Here is a 21,161-nt window from a genome sequence, read left to right as displayed (position 1 = left end):
TTCTTTTTTTTTTTTTTTTTGCTTTTGGTATCACACGGGGCGATGCTCAGGGGTTACTCCTGGCTTTGCTCTAAGAAATTACTCCTGGCGGTGCTCAGGGACCATATGGGATGCTGGCAATGGAATCTGGTTTGGCCTCGTGCAAGGCAAACGCCCTGCCCGCTGTGCTATCGCTCCAGCCCCTCCATATGTCTTCTTTGGTGAAGTCTTTGCTCAGCATGTATCCCCATTTTTTGATGGGATTGTTGGATTTATTTTGTTGTTTATCTTGGATTATGGTCCCTTCATCAGATGTGTCATGTGCACATGCTTTCCCCTTTAGTTATGATTTCTTTACAGTTTAGAAACGTGTGCATGTAGTCTCACGGTTTATGTTTCCTTTTGATTTATTTGCCAATGTAGTAGAATCATTGGTGTCACCTCTTAATAATACAGAGTGCTGACTTTTTTTTTTTTTACTATGCATCTTTTTATTTTATTTTTTTTATTTTTATTTTTTTTATTTTTAATTAGTGAATCACCATGAGGGTACAGTTACAGATTTATACATTTTTGTGCTCATGTTTCCCCCATACAAAGTTCGAGAACCCATCCCTTAACAGTGCCCATTCTCCACCACCAGTAAACCCAGCATCCCTCCCACCGTCCCCAGTCCCGTCTCCCCCCACCCCAAACTGCTACTATGGCAGGGTATTCCCTTTCGTTCTCTCTCTCTGATTAGGTGTTGTGGTTTGCAATAAAGGTGTTGAGCGGCCATTGTGTTTAGTCTCTAGTCTACATTCGGCATGCATCACCCCCCCCCCGCCCCCGCCGCATGACCTCCGACCACATTTTACTTGGTGTTTCCTTCTCTGAGTTGCCCAGAATGAGAGACCAACCTCCAAGCCATGAAGTCAACCTCCTAGTACTTATTTCTACTATTCTTGGGTGTTAGACTCCTAGTCTATTATTCTATATTCCACAGATGAGTGCAATCTTTCTATGTCTGTCTCTCTCTTTCTGACTCATTTCACTTAGCATACTTTCCATGCTGATCCACTTATATACAAACTTCATGACCTCATTTTTTTCTAACAGCTGCATAGTATTCCATTGTATAGATGTACCAAAGTTTCTTCAACCAGTCATCTGTTCTAGGGCACAGAGTGCTGACTTTTTAAAAATGTACTTTGTGTATGTCTAAAACTCAGCTGTGAATAACTTTGTAAATAAGTTCTTTGATCACTGTATCACTGTCATCACGTTGCTCGTCGATTTGCTTGAGCAGGCACCAGTAATATCTCCATTGTGAGACTTGTTGTTAAATAAAATAAAATACATATATATATACATATATATATATATATACTTTGTGGGTCCCAGACTTAATATCAAGATCTCTAATCCATTTTGAGTTAACAGTTGTGTGTGGCATGATTTAACTATTTTTGTGTTGGTTTCTGTCAATTCTTGTTTCCTGACTGTCTGTTGTTCCCCGGTGGGTTTCCTCTCTCAGGGAGGGTGTCTGGATTTCCAAGTATCATGTCTGTCACATACACAGAAAGGATTCAACATTTAATGCCGTGGGAGATGATCATGGGAGGGCTCTGCAGAAATTCTTCTTCTTGGACCATCTTTCCTTCCCTCCAAAATTTTCCTTCCTATAGAACTCACTTGTACAACAGAGAGGCCCAAGTTTTCTGGCACAGTTTTATTTTTGCCTGATGTTTCTAATTGTCTTTGCTTTCCTTTTTGTATGGTTTGCGCCTCACTTTCTCATTTTTTAAAGCAGTGTACCATATGCGGTTGCTGACAAGTCCGCTTTCCCCACAGTTCTTCCCACCTTATTTCAGTCTTTCGGGTAGCTCACTGGCTGAGGTATGCCCAGCTGATATCCTGGCATCCATCTCTTTGAAGTGGTTTTCCTGCTTCTTATCTTTCTCATATTTCTCACTCTTGGCAATTCTCCACCCCACCATCTCATGAATAAAGCATATGCTTATGTTCTTCTTTTTTTCAGCAGCAAATTATCAGGAAAATGCCTAAGTTACTAAATTAGTGTGTTTGGCAACTTTTCTATTTTCCATATAGCACCATTTTCCTCACTTCTCTGCATTAGTTTCTGGAAACTCTTGTTGACGTCTAAGTTTCTAAGTACCAGTATCTCTCCACAATGTCATTGGCCCACTCCAACCTTCCTGCCCCCTCCAACACCCCTGACAACCTCGGTCAAGCACTCAGGCTTGTTTTTGTTGGTATTATCTGTTTTCTATTTGCTTTCTTTCTAGGCTACAAAAGAGTGAGATCATCTAATACATGCCGTTTCCTTCTGGCTTTTTTTTTTTTTTTTGCTTTTTGGGTCATACCTGGCGATGCACAGGGGTTACTCCTGGCTCATGCACTCAGGAATCACCCCTGGCGGTGCTCAGTGGACCATATGGGATGCTGGGATTCGAACCCGGGTCGGCCGGGTGCAAGGCAAACGCCCTACCCGCTGCGCTATCACTCCAGCCCCATCCTTCTGGCTTATTTAACAAAGCATGACACCTTCTACAGGTTTCCCAAAGGAAAGATGATGTCAAAAACTGAGTAGCATTTCATTGTGTAGCTATACCACCTCTTTATCCACTTGTCTGCCCTTGGATGTTGCAAACAGTGCTGCAATGAACATAGGTGTGAAAACATCTTTTTGAATCAGTGCTTTTGTGTTCAGATGGGTAACCTAGGAGTATAATTGTTGGATCCTATGATAAATCTATTTTTTTATATTTTGAGAGTCTATACTGCTGTCTGAAAAGGTTGGGACTTTCCATACCTACAAAAAGTACATCAAATGAGCATGTTTTTTCCCCTCCACATTCAAACCAGAGTTTGCTCTTTTAAATCCTTTTGATGGAGGCCAGGACCATTGATGTGAGGCAATATCTTATTATCATTTTGATTTGTTTTTCCTCATAGTAGTATTATGGTATATATGTCTAGGTTTGTTTCAAAGTATTTAGGGGCTGCATGAAAGGCCATCCCATTTATAGAAATTTCTTCAGTCAACAATCTCAATGAAAAGTATGAGACTAATATCCAAGGCCAGGGAAAACAGGTGCCAAGAGGACTGGTTAATGGTTGGAAGCTTGCCACAAATGTGTGTAGGGCAAAGGGTGGTTAGGATAGAGAAGGGACCAGTATGACAATAATAGTTAAAAATGATGAGTCTGGACAAGAACTGAAAGTTGAAAGTAGCTAAAGGGATATACATGATAACATTTCAGTATCTGTATTGCAGACCAGAATACCCAAAAGGAGAGACACTGAGACAGAGACAGAGAGGCAGAGAGAGCAACACACACACACACACAGAGAGAGAGAGAGAGAGAGAGAGAGAGAGAGAGAGAGAGGAGTGCCTGTCATAAAGGCAGGTGGTGGAGGGGAGGAAAACTGGGACATTGGTGGTGGGAAAAGTACACTGGTGAAGGTGAAGGGACATGTATTGGAACATTGTATGACTGAAACCAAATCAATGGTGGGAAATCTTATAACTGTGTATCTCACTGTGATTCAATTAAAAAATTTTTAAATACAAAAAAACAATCTCATCAATGACCAAACTGCATACCAGGAGATTTCTCTTTGTACTATTATTTATATAAAAACTGAGATACATTGGAACTTTCGGCAGTTACAGGAGAAACAAAGAGAGGTTAACAAAGAGAGGTTTGGGCCCATTATGGGTATTGGATGTCCACAGCCCGGTTATTGTCCCTGTGATGCAAGGGATCTTGGAGAAAAACGAGGGCACAGCCTTTGGAAACTGAGTCCCAGGAAGTGAATGAGTCCAGAAGCTGGTGCCCAGAGTGTAGGGCATCATGTTGGCGTGAGAGGAATCAGTTCAGTGAACCTAGACATGAAGTGCATGTCTGAGTTACCAGAAGGAGAGCACAGTCATCAAAAATATGAGATTAGGAAGTGAGAGATTTGACTCCATTTGGACTTGGCACTATTGTGAAAGCATGGTTGAACATAAGGTTGAGTGATGTAACCAAACTTTGTAATGGTTTCTCTACTTTATAATGTTCTTTATTTTCTGTTTGTTTGTTTGGGGGGCCACACGTAGTGATGCTCCGGGATTACTTTTTTTTTTTTTGCTTTTTGTGTCACACCCGGCGATGCACAGGGGTTACTCCTGCCTCTGCACTCAGGAATTACTCCTGGCGGTGCTCAGGGGACCATATGGGATGCTGGGAATCGAACCCGGGTTGACCACGTGCAAAGCAAATATCCTACTCGCTGTGCTATGGCTCCAGCCCCTAGTGATTACCCTTTATGCTGCACTCAGAAATTTTTCCTGGTGGTGCTCAGGGGGCCATTTGGGATGCTGGGGGTTGAACTCAGGTTGACTATGTGAAGGCAAGTATCCTACCCACTGTACTGTGGCTCTGACCCCAAGGTTCCTTTACTTTAAAAAGAGAGTGGGGGGGGGGGGCCAGAACAATAGCACAGCGGGTAGGGCATTTGCCTTGCACGAGGCTGACCCGGGTTCGATTCCCGGCATCCCATATGTCCCCCAAGCACCGCCAGGAGTAATTCCTGAGTGCAAAGCCAGGAGTAACCCCAGAGCATCGCTGGGTGTGACCCAAAAAGCAAAAAAAAAAAAAGAGAAAGAGAGTCAGGGCTGGAACTATAGCACAGCTGGTAGGGCATTTGCCTCACACGCAGCTGACCCAGGTTCGATTCCAGCATCCCATATAGTCCCCTGAGAACCGCCAGGAGTAATTCCTGAGTGCAGAGCCAGGACTAACTCATGTGCATCGCTGTGTGTGACCCAAAAAGCAAAAAATAAATGGACAAGAAAATAAAAATAGAGTCACAGAATAGCAACGTACAAAGAGTGTATCATTATCAATGATGAACCATACAGGGTCTTGCCCCATCTCAGGAGCTGCTACCAACATATAGACACTTCAGTTCCAAATTTCCCATGGCTTCTAGATCATTCCTTCTCATCTTTCCTTCTAGGTGTTGTTTTTATTGTTCCTATAAGTACTCACTAGACTGTCTCCGTATCTGATTTCTCTTTGTGACCCTAGGACCCGGTGACTCTTCTAGGTTTGGTAGTAAGCCTGAGGGAGCTGAGAACTTCTATTAAATAGAAGCTTCTACTAAACCCCAGGATACAGAAACCTAAGTTTAAGTGCATTTTAGCATTCCTGACTTTTCTGGAAGAAAGCTCCAGATCCTACCCCTACCTGTTCTCTGTTCTCCAGCACTCACACTGGATCCCACACTCTGTTCCTCCTCTCCAGGGAGAAGCCAAACATCTGACACCCAGAGAAGCCACACCTCAGACTGCCGAGTGAGGGAAAGAAGCGACACCATGAATCCAGAAGACTGTCCAGGTAGTCAGCTTGTCTCCTTGGCGGATCGGAATCTATACCCCCGATTGAGAAGGCGTCTGATGCAGATGATGCTGTGGCCATGACAGTGGGTCTCTGTTCGTTTGCGATTCCCAGATTCTTCATTATCCTCCAGAATGAACCTATTGAGAAATAAAGACGCTCAGACAGTGTTGGAAGGCAGAAAATTTCATAGAAAGTAGAAGAGAGAGAAAAGGAACTCTCCAAGTAGAGAGGAACTTAGTATAGGACTAAGTTAAAAGGAAAAGTTTTGTGTAGGCCTACATTTCTTATCAGTCAACAAGTATTACAGAGAATGCAGGGAAGCGATAGGGTGGTCTGGCTGCTTTGAGTCTTTCTGGCCATCTGCCATCTGGCTATCTGACCATCTAAGATAATTGTCCAGGATCTTAGTCTCCCTGTGAGCCTAAGTTCTGGGGAAGTATTTTATGATGGACCATTCCTAACTCCCTCTATCTCAGAAAAGCCCAGATATTTGCTGGGAGAGAAAAATGTAGGATGGACCAGCAGAAAATGAGACTGCTAAAGGCATCCAGTGAGAGTAAACGAAGGCTTCCTCTTTCATGTTTCCTTGTGTGATATTCTCCAGAGAAATTAAGAAAACAGGAGCCCATTACAGGGGTCAAGGGAATCCCCCTACAAGGGGTCTGTTGTATATTTTTGTCCTGGTTTCACCTTCAGCGGCCCTGACTGAGGGCTAACTCCTCCATTCTCCTGCAAGTGAGACCAGGGCATTCCTAGGAGAGGTGGGAAGTGCTCAGAGCTACGGATCAAGGAATCTGGGTATAGGGGAAAGAGAGGAGGTAGACCAGAAATCTGAAGGCTTCTGCTTCTGGCTGTCTTCACTCTCTTTCCTTGGATGTTAACAGTGAGGCCTTTCAGTTCTCTCTGTGAAGGTCAGAGGGTTGCTGAACTACAGTCTGATTTTTGCGAACCTCACCTGTACTTGACAATATCATCTTCCGTGTGATTCTGATGGTCAATACAACATGTGTGCATGGCTGATCAGTGCCTCTCTGCTCTAAGTCATTAAAGAACAGTTCTTGGTTCAGTAATCTCAACCTAGTGAGAGTTAGTCCTGGTGGGAGACCTCTATATCCCCCAGAATCAAACTCAAGGACTACTTTGCAATTGTCAGCACCTGCTGACTAGATGTGATAACTTCAGACAGAGGCTCCTTCTATTGATTTCAAGCTGGTGACTCTGTCTCATCCCTTCTTCCCCAGCTTCTTCACCACCTATAAATCACTTGAGACTTGGTATCAGGGGTACCTGTGTCAATGCCCTGGTTTCCATGCACCCTTCATGAGAGCAGGGAGATCACAAAAACTATATCTCTCTCTTCCCAACTTAATCCACCTGTTTCTCAAAGTTTCTCAAAGTCCTTCTTCTTGGGATACTATTTTCCTCTCCCTTATTTCTTTTCACACTAAGTTCAACCCCTCAGGATCCTACAGAAAGCAGAAGTTCTGACTCAGTTACATTGCAGAAGAGAGAGGAGAGAGCGGAAGCAGAAATGCTGGTGACCCCAAGTCCTTGCGAGAGATCAGGGTTGCAGGTTTCCAGGACTCTCATTCTTCTCCAGCAAGAGGGTGATCTTTTTACCAGTCGTGGGTCAGCAAGGGCAAAGTCGGTACTTATGTCTCCTGAGATGATCAGCAGGACAGGGGAAGGTCTAACTCCCTCAAGTTCAGGATTCCTTCCTTGCCCATTTTTAGGGTAAGTAACAAATGGAACGGATCCTATCAAAATGTCGCTTCCAAGTCAAAGATGGTTGGAGGGATTGCTCTGGATGGGAGATGAGTGCTGAAAGTAGATAACGTACCAAACATGGTGACCTCTCATCATGTATTGCAAACCATAATACCCATGAGTATAGAGAGAGTAAGAGGGAAATTGTCTGCCATACAGGCAGGAGGAGGGATAGACAGGTTGAGGGGAGGGATACTGGGGACATTGGGGATGGAAAATGTACACTGATAGAGGGATGGGTGCATGACTGAAACTCAAACATGAAAGTTTTGTAACTCTAACTCATGGTGATTCAATTAAAAAATAAGTAAATAAAGCAAACAAAAAGCCCCCCAACCAAACAAACAAACAAAAATCCGCACCAAAACGTAATTTCCCTAAATGGTTGTAGAGTATACCACTCTTTACAAATATAACATCCACAACACATCTGAACATAAGTTCTCAAGACTTTATGGCAAAAACTGAAGAAATTCTGAAATATGAACGAACTTCACTGTAATATCAAAGATATGACTAATAGTTGATGTGGATTAACGCCTGGGTTTCCCCTTTCCTGACTGTTTGGCCCTTTATCCTGTATGATCTCATTTTCTCCTGTGAAACAAGAACTCCTCTTTGAGTGCATGGAGCAAGAAAACCGCTATATCACACACACACACACACACACACACACACACACACACGTCCTAGTTTCTTATCTCAATTAATCATCTCTAATTCTCCTATTCACTCATTTAAGTAGGAATGCGTCTTTGACCAGATCCTGACCTGAGCTTGTTTATTGTCATTACCACTTTCATCCCTTTGAACAGGAAGGAGTGTGTTCCCTATGAAACACGGGTGCACTTGTGTCCAGGGTGCAGCCCATTGGCTATAGTCAAAGGTCCCACAGGCTCCTTCTAAAGGATGACAGATTCTTTGTTCCTAAACACAAGGGAGGCAGAAGAGGCATTATGGACTCCGGGGGCTGGAAGTCCAAGGTCAATGTTGCTATCTGGTGTGAAGATGCCCACCTTTCTACTCCTCTCTCCTGTGGCATTTCCTCTGTGCATGGAGCAGGCTAGGAGGAAGCTGAATCGGGTGTAGACTTGCTTTCTCTATGGACATTTGATTTAATAACTGAAGAGCTGGTCTTTATTGCCTCCTTTTACCTCTTCTCTCTTATTACAGGCCTCATCTCCATTTTCCATTAATTCAATTATATTAAGAAACAGGTTTTGTAAATCATGTAGTGGTAGGGAGGAGAAAATCCATCCATGACACCAAGTGACTTATCAGGAGTACCCAGGGGACTCTGCTCAGGAAGATGGAATCACCTTCAACTCAATCCTGGGGAAGTGCCACCTCAGGTCTCTCATTTAATTCTTTATTCTTTCATCTAGTAAGTGACAGCTTCGTTGAGAACACCATCAAAAACATCCTGAACACAATGAATATAGAAGATATCATTTCCCTGATGACAGATGATGAAATCTGGGAGGATTTTGTGACTAAATCCCGTTTCTCAAGGTACCTTCTGAAAGTTTCTTAATCTGCCCACTGTTGTGAGTAAACTGCACGGTGTATCAAAAGTGCTTAACATAATGACCAACATACAGAGGTGTTCAGTTTATCTTAATTTTGAAAAAATTGCTGAGAAGAGATGAGGACCATAGGCTTGGAAATGAAAGCCAAGTAGAACTTCCTTTTGGAAAGTCAGAAAAATACTGACATATTATTTTGTGTTCCTGGGGATTCTAGCTTGGTAGTTTGTTCTCCTTGCCTAAAGAATCTCAAATATTCAGCAGGTTCCTTTTGTCCATAAGGTAGAAAGTGAAATCAAGTTGGATGGAGCTGGGTTACATGCCGGCTCTATACCTGCTAACGTCTGAGGTATTGGATTTAATCTTGTATATTTTCTTCTTGAGTCACACCCAGCGATGTTCAGGGGTTACTCTTGCCTCTGCACTCAGGAATTACTCCTGGTGGTGCATAGGGGACCATAGGGGATTCAAGGGATTGAACCTGGGTCTGCCGAGTGGAAGGCAAAAACCCTACTCCTATACTATCACTCCAGCCCCCTGGACTTTGTCTTACAGAGTTAGAATTGTGAGTTGTTCTGTAAGATTATGCATTCAATCTTGTTAATCAAAATTAATTACTTAGAGTAAATTGCAGGGTCAAACTTTGAACCGAACCATGCAAACAGTCTGCTCAAAGGCCTGTTGAGACCTAGACCAGAATCAGAGGCAGGTTTCAGGATGGAACTGAATTATGTCCTAGATGGAAGAATGGTGAGAAGACTTGGTCACCATAATCAAAACTAGGATCAGTGTCCAGGACAGAACCTCAGGGAGCCGTGGGTTTGGAAGTCTCCTCTAGGTGGGAGAGAGGACATGGCCCCTCTGATTGGGCCCACTAGCTGATTGCTTCCTTTAAACCTGCTTGGGTGGGTGACTCTCAGCTACCATTTGATACCCGCTTCTATTCTACATAGACTAGTCCCTAGCCAACAGGGTGATGTGGCTTAGTCAAATGGTCAAATTTGTGATGGAAGCCAATTTAGTGTCATTGGTTAATAATGAGGTGGTTCCCATCTGTTCTGCAAAAAGTACAGTTCCTCCTCAACCGCTGTCCCAAAGCAAATCTATTCATAACTAGAAGTTTCTATCCAAACGTCGGAATGTCTGCAGAATCTTTCAGAGTTCCTGTGAATTTGCATATGGATTAAGAGGACACACTGGGGAATGTCACCAGCTAAATTGTGGGGAAGGCTGTAATCAGCTTAGAGGGCAGGAGTTCTGGATGTTGGGTCAGAGGTCAAGAGGTAAACTAGAGAGTGCCAGGGTAACAGTGTTAATGGCATGTCTCCTTTGTCCCATCATTTGATCAGAGGCTTCAGCCAGTGGACATATAGTAAGGTTAATGGCATCAGGCTCTAAAGAAAGAGGATACAAGGACACATCATTAATATCCTCTCTACCTCTGTAGTTTGAGATTTTAAATCCTAAAGAGCCAGAATAACAGAATGTTCTTCCAAAAATACTTTCTAAAGACTCCCCTTCCTTTAATGCTAACTACAGTGGGGATTATTCAAATCACTCTTAGTTTTGACTTTTCACTATCAGGACTCATAGGACACTGAGAACTGGTTATACTCACAGTTATAGTTCCATATAGGGAAGGGCTGCAAGTTTAAAGAGGTAAAGAGAAAAGTTTACCTCTGAAATATTACTCTGGAATATTTCTAAGGTGATGCTTCCCTGTCCATGGAAGTAATTCCTGTCTGCTATCAAGGGTGATGGAATGTCAAAAATGGTGGGAGCTCTTGCTCTAAGCCTGATGTTTTCTAATACAGGGAAACATAAGGTGGCAAGGACAGAACACGGAACATCAAGGTCGAGACCTCGTCTAGAGAAGTTCCACAGAGCCTGGGAGAGGTTTGGTCAAGAGCATAATCTTGGCCAGAGAGATAGTGTAGCACATAGGACACTTGCCTTTCCTGCAGCTGACCCAGGTTTGATTCACAAGTATCCCAAAGCCCTGCCAAGAGTGATCCCTTAGCACAAAGCCTACAGTAAGCCCTGAGAACAAGGTGCAAAACAAAAAGCCAATACGTATTTAAAAGTATCTTTTCATCCCCACCCTTTGTATGTAAATTTTTACTGGGGTCAATCTCTTGCTGCTCATTGGCTAACCTATAACACTTATCCTCTCTCACTGGGGTCAGAATTGATACCCCATGACCACAGCTTCTCATCACAAATCACCATGATACACTACCCAGTTGGCAAGGTCCTAGACATATGAGGACACTTGTATGAAAGAGGACATTACAGGACCTGGACACCATTTCCTAGGTGCCCAAGGCAAAGGGCAGGTCGGAAGTGGGTCTTCCCAGTTTTCACTCAGAGTTCTGGAATGAAGGCGCTCATGCTCTTCCTTCTCCTCTCAGAGTTCCCACCCTAGAAGCACCTATTATACTGATGCTGTTTACTTGCTCTTCAGAGAGATGGTTATTATGTAATATTCTGTTCTGGAAGAAGCCACGAGGTTCTCAGGAGACCTGGGGACCTCATTTGTGTTTCAAAGGTGGTTGGTCAGAGGGCTTCAAGGGCTTTGCAGCACAATTTTGCTTGGGCCTTGGCAGGGCTAGGGGACCTGCTTGGGGACATGCTTGGGGACAGGTGATGCCAGGTATCAGACCTGAGTGAGGAACATGTCCGTATGCACCATAACTGCTTTCTAGTCTCCCTGTACCATTAAATGCCTCTGTCTTGAGACCACCTAAGAGTATGGGGAATATTTTCTGCCATGGAGGTAGGGGGAGGGTGGGAAAGGGGGTATATCGGGGATATTGGTGGTGGGGAGTGTGCACTGGTGGAGGGATGGGTGTTTGATCATTGTGTGAATGTAACCCAAACATGAAAGCCTGTGACTATCTCATAGTGATTCAATACAATTGAAAAAAAATCTTGGGGCTGGAGTGATAGTAGAGTAAGTAAGGCATTTACTTTGCACGTTGCTGACCCAGGTTCAATCCCAGCAGCACCCCACATGTTTCCCTTAGCACCACCATGAGGGTAGAGCCAGGAGTAACCCCTGAGCATTATACCAGGTATGACCCCAAAAAGAAATAGTTATTTCTGCATAAATAAGTACAGTAAGAATCTACATGTAGCCATTTTATTTAATGTCTTATTTATTTAGGTTTTTAGGCCACATCTGGTTGTGCTCATGGATTACACCTGATGGGGTTTGGAAAACCATAATGGGTGCTGGGGTTTGAACCCAGATAGGCCGTGTGCAAGGCAAAGTTCTTACCTACTGTTCTATCTCTCCGGTCCCATAATGTCTTTTTAAAAGTCCTAAAATTCGTAAAACATTATTTCATTGTAATGAGAGTAAATGCTCTGTGCTTAACACAGGATGGACCTTACTGAGTCCATTTTACCGATGATCAGACTCAATGCCAATCACCTACCTTCATTTTTTCCAGGGAGGAGGCAGAGGAAGTACGTGAAAGTTTGATGGCGCTGGAAGAATTTGGAGACACGCAGGACATAGAGCTACAGGAGCAGGAGTTCAGGGAGAGTTTCTTGGAAGAGTTTCCTCAGAAGAAAAGGGAACTTGAAGATCACATAACACAGCTCCGAGCACTGGCAGACAAGGCCGACAAGATACACAAGGACTGCACCATCTCAAACGTGGTGGCCAGCTCCACCGGCATTGTGTCTGGCCTCCTGACCATTGCTGGCATAGGTCTGATACCGATGACAGCTGGGATGAGTCTGGGTCTGACAGCAGCAGGGATGGGTCTGGGGGCAGCATCTGCTGTGACTGGTGTTGCCACCGGCATCGTGGAACACACAAGCATGGCAGCCATCGAAGCTGATGCCAATAAGCTGACATCAACTGATGTCAACTCAGAGGAAGTAGTAAAGGGATTTGTAACTAACTGCGCCCCAAAACTTCTTCCCTTGGGAAATAAGGTTGTCAAAAATGCAAAGAACATTGAGAAGAACATTCGTGCCATCAAGTTGATCAGTGCTAACCGTCGCCTAGCGTCCCAAGCAACACGCTTCATGAATGGTGGAAGAATCTCAGCCCGAGGTGCCAGGCAGGTGCAGAAAACTCTTGGAGGCACTGCAGTGGCCATGAGCAAAGGGGCCCGGTTGGCAGGAATGGCCACTGCAGGTATTTTCCTCCTGGCAGATGTATACAGCCTTGTGACAGATTCGGTCGAATTGCATAAGGGAGCTGAGGCAGCGTCAGCCAGCAGGCTGAGGGAGCAGGCTTTGGAACTGGAGATGAAGTTGGAACATCTCAAAGAGATCCATGCACGTCTCCTGGAGGACCCCGGAGAAGCCTGTGGAGCAGAGGCCTGAATAGACTGGAGTGTGGAGGGACCCTCCTCGGGGGAGGTTTTTATGAGATAAATTTTATTAATCTGGATGTTAGTTTAGCTCTCCTGTTAATGAAGCATGTGGGGGGTTCATTAGGGAGAGGTCACCACCAGGGAGGGCTCACGGTGGAGGCTGTTGGGTGGAAGACAAGGCAGGACTATGGAGCCTCGAATCAGGAGGTGAGAGGATCAGAGAGCCAAGAGAGTGGGCATGAGGCTCTTTATTTTGGACCAGAGGTATTGGGGCATGTTGGAGAAGGATGACGGGACACACACGAGAAGGTCAGCAATACGAGTAGAATTCTGAGAGAACTGAAGAGTGAGAAGGATTTGATTGTGAAGGAGCTTTTGTGTTTTCACTGTTAACACTCCCCATGGATCCCCCCTCCCAGCAATAAAGAATTTATTCCCTGGTGGTGGTTGCTCTCTGTACCATTTCTGTGATCACTCAGTTTTGACGTCCAGAGGCTTGCCTTTATGAGTCTGTCTTCTTCATGGGGATGGTGGAAGTCCTGGTGGTAGTGATAGTGGGAATGGGAGTGGGATGTGGGTGATGAGTTGAGTGGATGGAGCATTTGGCAGATTGCTGATGCTCCTTGGGTTCAGGTTTCACTGAAGAATTAGTGAAGGTTCAATGAAAGGTGGATGTCTTGGGCACTTTGGTGGCGTGAGGTATGGTAACGATTTACATAATAGTCACATATATTCACTCTATTATGAACATGGACCTTAATAATAATAATGAAAAGATTTAAATTTCAAATTTAAAGGAATCAAGAATAACAACTCATAGAATACAAGCAGGGGCAAATGAGGTTACCCTGCCCCTCACAGACTCAGCTTCATAGTAGCTGCTATAAGCGAGTGAACACAACAGTTCCAGCTTCTAAGGGTTCCAGAACATTCCTTTCCGTCTTTCCTTCTGTGTTTGGTTTTATTTCCCTTTATATGTTTTCACAGAGCTTTCTCCATGTAGCTATTGACTATTCTCGGTTGGCAGTTGTGGCCGTTGGCTATTCTTGGATTGGCAGAGTCTGAGGGCTGGTTTGTTTAAAATAGCAGATGAGACATACCAGAGGGAGGAGGGACACAGCTTCAGCTTACGTGTGCGTTCCTGTTTAACCCACCCCACCCAGGGAAGCTCCGGCACATTCCCCTGGTGGCTTCCTGTTTTCCCACTGCTCACACTGGACCCCTCATTTGGTTTCTCTTCCCAGAGCCGAAGCCACACCTCTGTCTACCAGGATCCAGACAGCTGAGGGTGAGGGACGCAGAGATCCTGCAGCACCATGAACCCAGAAGGTCACCCAGGTATTGAGCTTCTTCTCTTTCGCTGGTTCCTACTCAAGACCCTGAATCCAAGGGGTCCCTCAAGGCTGGGGTATGCTATAGAAGAATAAAAAGGGGGAACTGCCCATAAAGGTCAAAGGGGTTCACCCACCAGGGATCATTAAGGGTATCTCTGTCCTTGTCTCATGGTCAGGTGCCCTAGCTGAGTGCTAACTCCTCCCTTCCCCTGTCACCTTCAGTTGCCTAAATAGGACAAGGACAGTCCATCAGGAAGTGGGGGGAGCAGAGAAAAGAGGGTTTTGGTTTAAGGGAAAGAGAGGAGGCTGACCAGCAACCCATGGGGGCTTCTCCTACCTTCAGCCCCTCCACCCTCTTGCCCTGGACTGTTAGCCACGATGCCTTTCAAACCTCTTGCGAAATGCGGAGGGTCACTTAACTGGGCCTCAGTGTGACTGTGTCACTGGAGCGCATGCCTATGCTCTATGTTAGACTAGCGTCTTCCTGTGTTGTTCTGGGGATCTTGCAATATGTGTGCGCCACTGGCCAGTACCTCCCTGCTGTATGTCACTCAGGAGGAATGTTCTGTGCTCTCTACCTGGGTCCTGTTAGTCCAAGTGGTAGACCTCTGCTCTTCCAGGCACTAACCCGGGGACTGGTCTAGGTACCAGTACTTGCAGTTATCGGTACCTGCTTACCACGTGCCACAGGCCTACTGCTCGGACCCTGTGTCGGGGCCTCAAGGTGTCCACAGAGCACACAGACCTCCTCCAGCCTCATCAATGAAGCAAGATGTGCAGTGGGGGTGCCTGTGTCAAAGTTCTGGTTTTGTATCCTCTTAGGATAACACAAAATCTAAACATTGCCCAGCCAATCCGCACCTCAGTGCTTTCCTCAGACCTGTCGTGGGATAATTTCCCTCTCACTGCTTTGCCTTGGCCTCCAAGGATTCTCCCAGAAGCAGATGGCGCTACCTCGGTCATGGTGACGAGAACAGGTTAGAAGCAGGACCTGGGCATCCCCAAGTTAGCTGGGTCAATTGTGGCAGCATGTGTGTCCTAAGGCAGCCTGGGGAGAGATGATGAAGATCCATTCCAAGGACCAGAGTCCAGTCCCCCCCAAAATGCCATCAGCATCCCCCTCCACTGTGCTTCTGGAGGGTCCCTGGTGAGCAAAGGAAATCCTATTAAATTGTCATTTTACTAATGTTTGTAGTTTGCAATAACATTTTTTTTAATTTATTTATTTTTAATTAGAGAATCACCGTGAGGGTACAGTTACAGATTTATACACTTTTGTGCTTATACTTCCCTCATACAAAGTTTGCAATAACATTTTAAACAATCACTGTATCACTGTCGTCCCGCTGTTCATCTCTTTGCTCGAGCAGGCACCAGTAACGTCTCCATTTGTCCCAGCCCTGAGATTTTAGCAGCCTCTCCTTACTCGTTTTCCCCAACGATTGGAGGTTCTTTTCAGGGTCAGGGAACTGAGACCTCTTATTGTTACTGTATTTGACATATCGAAAATGCCACTGGGAGCTGGCCAGGCTCTTCTGTGCGGGCGGGATACTCTCGGTAGCTGGCCGGGCTCTCTGAGAGGCATATATATATATATATGTACATATATATATATACACACACACACATATATGTATGTATATCCCCTTATGATGATATGTTGCTTGGCCGCACGATCCAGGAATATGTTCACTCTTGCGTGAGGCTCAGCCCGAGTGTATGGAAAGTGGCCTGGAATAACAAATCCCTGCATATATCCTGGGAACTTTAAGGCAGACATTTCAGGGATTCTGAAATAAGGAGACTTCACTGTACTGTTGAAGAGATGCATGACATTTCTTCTCGGGTTCAAATTCTGAGCTTTCATGTGCATGCAGAATGAGCGATCCCTTTTTCTCTCTCACTCTCACCTATGAAATAAGAATTTCTCTTAGTTTGAATAGATATGGACAATTATTTATGTTGTGTCCCAACACACACAGGTATACATTGTACCCCGTCTCCTACTTGCAATTCCAATATATTCAAATCCTCCATAAACCACATGGTATCTGCTTGCTCATCTCAGCAGAAATTTGGCCTTGAAAAGATCCTAATCTGAGCCTCTATATCATCATCACCATTCTGAACTGAAGCCGACCCAAGTTCCCTGTGAAACGTGGGTGCACGCGTGGGTGCACCTGTGTCCGGAATGCCACCTCTCCTGTTGCAGGGGGTTCTGCATCAAAGTGCTCGCAGGATCCTCCTTAAAGGATGAGAGACTCTCTATCTCTGTGTCACAAGATCTGGGAGCTGCACGTCCAAGGTCATGGTGCTGGCAGGGTTGGTATTTAGTGGACAGCAGATGACCACTATCCCCACACCCCCCTTATTCATATGGTCTTTGATTTGTGTGTGGAGGGGCAGGGATGTGGTGTACATTCTTCTTCCTTGTCTGTAGACACCAGGTCTGTAGCACTGTCATCCTTTTTTTCATCTATTTGCTCGAGCGGGCACCAGTAATGTCTCCATTGTGAGACATGTTACTGTTTTTGGCATATCGAATACGCCACTGCGAGCTTGCCAGGCTCTGCCATGAGGGTAGTATACTCTCAGTAGCTTGCCGAGAAGAATGGAGGAATGGAGCGTAGGTTGGCCGCGTGCAAGGCAAATGGCCTACCCACTGTGCAATCGCTCCAGTCTGAGACTAGGTCTAATGGACTAACATAAGGCCCTGATGACTTCATTTTATCTTTCCTACCTCACTAAAGGTCTCATCTCTATCCTATTTCCAATATCTCCAATGCAGTTATATTAGGGTCAGGACTTTAAAAATTATATCTGTGTTGGGAGGGAACAAAGTTCATTCCACAACACCAGGATACTCCATCAATAACAGCCCCAAAGGCACAGCTGCTCAGGAAGATGAACTTGGAAATTCCTTGGACTTGATGCCTGAGAAGCTGTCCTCCCCCATCACCCCCAATCTGCTCACCTCATTCTCTTCTCTTCCTTCTAGGAAGCTGCAGCATTGTTGGAGATGCCATCAATTATACGCAAGACACTCTGAGCACTGAAGAACTGCAATCCCTGGCGACGGATGAGGACTTCTTGGAAAAACTGAACCAGCTGTCCTGGTACTTCCCAAGGAATTGGCCTGGGTACATAGCCATGTCACTCATTCTGTCATACTGGGTTACTTTCCTCTTGACCAGCACACCTCTTCAGGTAGAGGCCTGGGTGGGCGTTGAGAATGTCCCTTATAGATTTCTTTGAGGAATATGTCCTCCAGGTCCTATTGCTGGCCATGAATGGCCTGGAATTGAGAAGCGATAAAAGCCTGTAGGAACTGGTGACGGATTTTGATAAATGATTATCCTCACTGCCTCCATTTCTTCATCTGCTCTGTGTTGTTGTGAATAAACTATAAGATATGTGGAAAGTTCTTAGCATGACAACAAATATATAGTAGGTGGTCAATTCCTCTTACCTAAGAAAAGTTTGCTGGGAAGAGGTAAATGTCCCCATTCTTCAACCTGGAAATAATTGCTGAGAAGAAATTCCTCTGGGCACAAGTCAGAAAAATATGACATAATCTGGGGGCGCTCTGGGTTTTTAGTAGGTTCTTATTTTACCCCTCAAGGGAACCCCAAAAACTTCAGGGCCTTTCTCTCCCAATGGTAGAGAGTGAAATACAGTTGTGTGGAAATGGGATCCGTCCTGACTCTCTCCCTGCCCAACTCTGAGGCGTTGGGATTTGCTGTGGAGAGTTAGAATCATCATGTTCTTGAAAAATAGCGACTCAATCTGATGAGATCTTGAGAATGTATGTAGAGTGGATTCTGGGATTATTCCTATCCTCCTATCTGGGAAGAACAGGATCAGGGTCAGAGCCAGATGTCCAGATTATGGCCAGAAGATTTAGCCCCCATGGCTAAGTCTTGAGTAATATCAAGACAGAACTTAAAGGAAGCTGTGGACTTAAAGGTGGCCCCATGACTGCGAGTCCTTTGGGACAACCACAGGAGAAAGGCTATTTCTTCCTGCTTATCAGATACCCCCAGCACTATGTTGAGGGTTAGGGGTGATTGTTTCCTCCATACCTACTTGGGGAGGGTGGATCTCAAGTGCCATGTGAGGTCATCTTCTGTTATACATAGAATAGCTCTTATCCCAAAGAAAAGCAGTGTAACTTCTAAGGTCAGACTGCGATGGCTGCCAGTTTTCAAATATGAGAACTGGCGAGGAGACAGAGCTATACAGGTTGGCAAGCACAGGACACTGAAGGTGATGGTCAAGCCGGCCGAGATGAGAATTCACAGAGATTGGTGGAGATTTGCTCAAAAACAAATCTCTCTCTCCCCACCTTCTGTGCACAAAATTATACTGAAATCAACCACATACTTCCCATGTGGTGGATTGATATCCTCCATCCTCTCCCCAAGATCAGAATTGATACCACAGAGCCTCAAGTCTCCATCACACGCGCCAACAGTCAGAAGTCCAGGCAAATGAGGGCACTTTTCCAAACACGTTATGAAACCTGAGCTCACTCTCAAGAAACAGGGCAATGGGCAGATCTGACTTTGGGCCACTTAATCCTGCCCCGTGTACTAAATTCTCTAATTCACTTTCTCATGGAAGTGTTCCTGCTCCCGTCTCCTTCACTTATTCATCCAGAGTTTCCTTCTACCAAAGCCTGCCACGTTGATGGTGGGTGTTGATAACACCCAAGTGTGATGATTATTTATCAAAAACCTAGTTTAGTAAGATCTTATGGTGTCATTTAATTATTTTCCATGGTGAGCAAATACAAGAAGATTCTACACATACAATTGATTTATGTGTCATAAAAAGTCCTCAGGTTGGGGGCTGGAGCAATAGTACAGTGGGTAGGGCATTTGCCTTGCATGCATCTGACCCAGGTTCAATTCCCAGCATCCCCATATGATTCCTGAGCAGCGCCAGGAGTAATTCCTGAGTTCAAAGCCAGGAGTAACCCCTGTGCATCGCCGTGTGTGACCCAAAAAGTAAAAACAAACAAAAAAACAAAAAGTCCTCATGTTGGTTAAGACCCTTTTCCATTCGAATTGAGACTGCAAGCTCTGTGAGTGCTATGTTAGAGATCTTGCAGACCCAATTTTATAGATAAACAAACTGCATGGCACTCAACCACCTTCATTCTGGCAGGGAGGAGGCAGAATGTGAAGATTTGAGGACGCAAGAAACACCCCGAGCCGTGGAAGACACAGAGAGTCACCAACAGGAGCAGGAGTACAGGGAGAGGTTTTTGAAAGAGTTTCCTCAGGTCAAAAAGGAACTTGAGGAGCACATAACCCAGCTCCGAGCACTGGCAGACAAAGCTGAGAAGCTGCACAAGGACTGTGCGTTCTACAAACTGGTGGCCAGCTCCACCAGCATTGTGTCCGACATCCTGACCATTGCTGGCATGGGTCTGGCTCCGGTGACAGCTGGCGTGAGTCTGGGACTGACAGTAACTGGGCTGGGTCTGGGGGCCGCATCTGCTGTGACTGATGTAGCCACCAGCATCATGGAACACGCTAGCATGGCAGCCATCAAAGTTGACGCCAATAAATTGACCTCCACTGGGGTCAACCCAGAGGAAGCATTCAAGGTAGTTGTGTGTGACTGTGCCCCCAAAATTGTTCCGTTGGGGAGGAACGTTATCAGGCGCGTGGAGGGCATTAAGAAGAATCTTCAGGCCATCAAGTTGGTCAATGCTAACCCTCTTTTAGAAGCTCGAGTGATACGCTTCTTGAAAACTGGAAGAATCTCAACTCGAAATGCCAGGAGGGTGCAGAAAGCTTTTGGAGGCACTGCACTGGCAATGAGCAAAGGGGCCCGGTTGGCGGGGATGGCCACTGCCGGTTTATTCCTCCTGGCAGATGTGTACAGCCTTGTGAAGCAATCGGTACATTTGCAGGCAGGAGCTCAGCCAGCGTCAGCCAGCAGGCTGAGGGAGCAGGCTTCGGAACTGGAGATGAAGCTGGAAAATCTCAAAGAGATCCATGCAAGTCTCCTGGAGGACTGACTTTAGGACCCCAGAAGAGAGTGGGGAGCAGAGGCCTGATCAGACCGAAGTGTGGAGACACCCTCTTTTTCGGGGGAGGTTTCCGTGTGCTAAATTTAATTGACCTGGATGCTGAGAGGTTTTGCTTTCCTGTTGATGAGCACAGAGAGACCATGGAGGCTTTGGATGAAAGACAGGGCGGGAACGTGGCACCTGGAATAAGGAAGGAGAGAGAAAAGGAGTGAGGAGAGTGGAGGAAAAACTCTTGTTTGTTTTGGACCAAAAAATGTTTTTGAGTGTGAATAAAGAAGCCCAGAGGAACAAAAAGTTAGAAGGATTTGATGACAGAAAAGCACCTGCTGTTTACACCCCACCTCCCGCCCCCTGGTTTCCCATCCCAGCAATAAAGAATTCATTCCTTGGTCTCTTTCTCTACCATTCTTGGGTCACTTACCTTCGTCTTCCGGAAGATTCATCTTCATAAGCCTGTGATATTGATGAGGGTGGTGAGGTCCTGGTGGTATTGATAATGATGAAGGTCATGACACTGACATGTGGGTGACGACCACTGAGTGGATGGAGCATGTGGTTCCCATGACCAGAGCCGTGGTAGAAAACAGGAAATGAGACACACAAGATCTTTTAATTTCTTTGGCTATGAGGAACAGAAATGATGTCTAAATAAGGAGCAAAAAGAACTTACTATTAGGGTCAGGCATGTGGAATCCGAGTGTTTCCATTTAAGCTATTGGAATCCAGAAGACAGAATAGCTTGTGTCAAAGTAGAGTGTTTGATTGGGCCTTTTTTTTGGGGGGGG

At 45.3% G+C, this 21,161-nt stretch overlaps 2 protein-coding genes across 2 annotated transcripts; both read left to right on the top strand.

Moving 5' to 3' along the window:
* The first annotated feature begins 5,347 nt into the window (after window positions 1-5,347).
* Window positions 5,348-13,009, top strand: LOC101557980 (apolipoprotein L3-like). Its single transcript, XM_004610672.3, has 3 exons — window positions 5,348-5,369; window positions 8,525-8,651; window positions 12,121-13,009. The coding sequence occupies exons 1-3, from the start codon at window positions 5,348-5,350 to the stop codon at window positions 13,007-13,009; spliced, it is 1,038 nt and encodes a 345-aa protein (XP_004610729.3).
* A 1,166-nt stretch (window positions 13,010-14,175) lies between these two features.
* On the top strand, window positions 14,176-20,744 carry LOC101557715 (apolipoprotein L3-like). Its single transcript, XM_055142919.1, has 3 exons — window positions 14,176-14,337; window positions 17,332-17,473; window positions 19,503-20,744. The coding sequence occupies exons 1-3, from the start codon at window positions 14,316-14,318 to the stop codon at window positions 20,362-20,364; spliced, it is 1,026 nt and encodes a 341-aa protein (XP_054998894.1). The 5' UTR covers window positions 14,176-14,315; the 3' UTR covers window positions 20,365-20,744.
* Window positions 20,745-21,161: the final 417 nt, after the last annotated feature.

The sequence above is a fragment of the Sorex araneus genome, chromosome 6 (assembly GCF_027595985.1).
Source record: "Sorex araneus isolate mSorAra2 chromosome 6, mSorAra2.pri, whole genome shotgun sequence".
NCBI classification, from domain to species: Eukaryota; Metazoa; Chordata; class Mammalia; order Eulipotyphla; family Soricidae; genus Sorex; species Sorex araneus.
Note: the sequence above shows the minus strand (reverse complement) of the source record. Positions and strands in the feature narration are given on the sequence as shown.

Bases quoted from the DNA above. Each gene is read 5' to 3' on its own strand.
- LOC101557980 (XM_004610672.3), top strand. From the start codon at position 5,348: ATGAATCCAGAAGACTGTCCAG. The intron at 5,370-8,524 runs GTAGTCAGCTTG...TCTTTCATCTAG, and splicing joins GAATCCAGAAGACTGTCCAG to TAAGTGACAGCTTCGTTGAG. The intron at 8,652-12,120 runs GTACCTTCTGAA...CATTTTTTCCAG, and splicing joins ACTAAATCCCGTTTCTCAAG to GGAGGAGGCAGAGGAAGTAC.
- LOC101557715 (XM_055142919.1), top strand. From the start codon at position 14,316: ATGAACCCAGAAGGTCACCCAG. The intron at 14,338-17,331 runs GTATTGAGCTTC...TCTTCCTTCTAG, and splicing joins GAACCCAGAAGGTCACCCAG to GAAGCTGCAGCATTGTTGGA. The intron at 17,474-19,502 runs GTACATAGCCAT...TCATTCTGGCAG, and splicing joins TTCCCAAGGAATTGGCCTGG to GGAGGAGGCAGAATGTGAAG.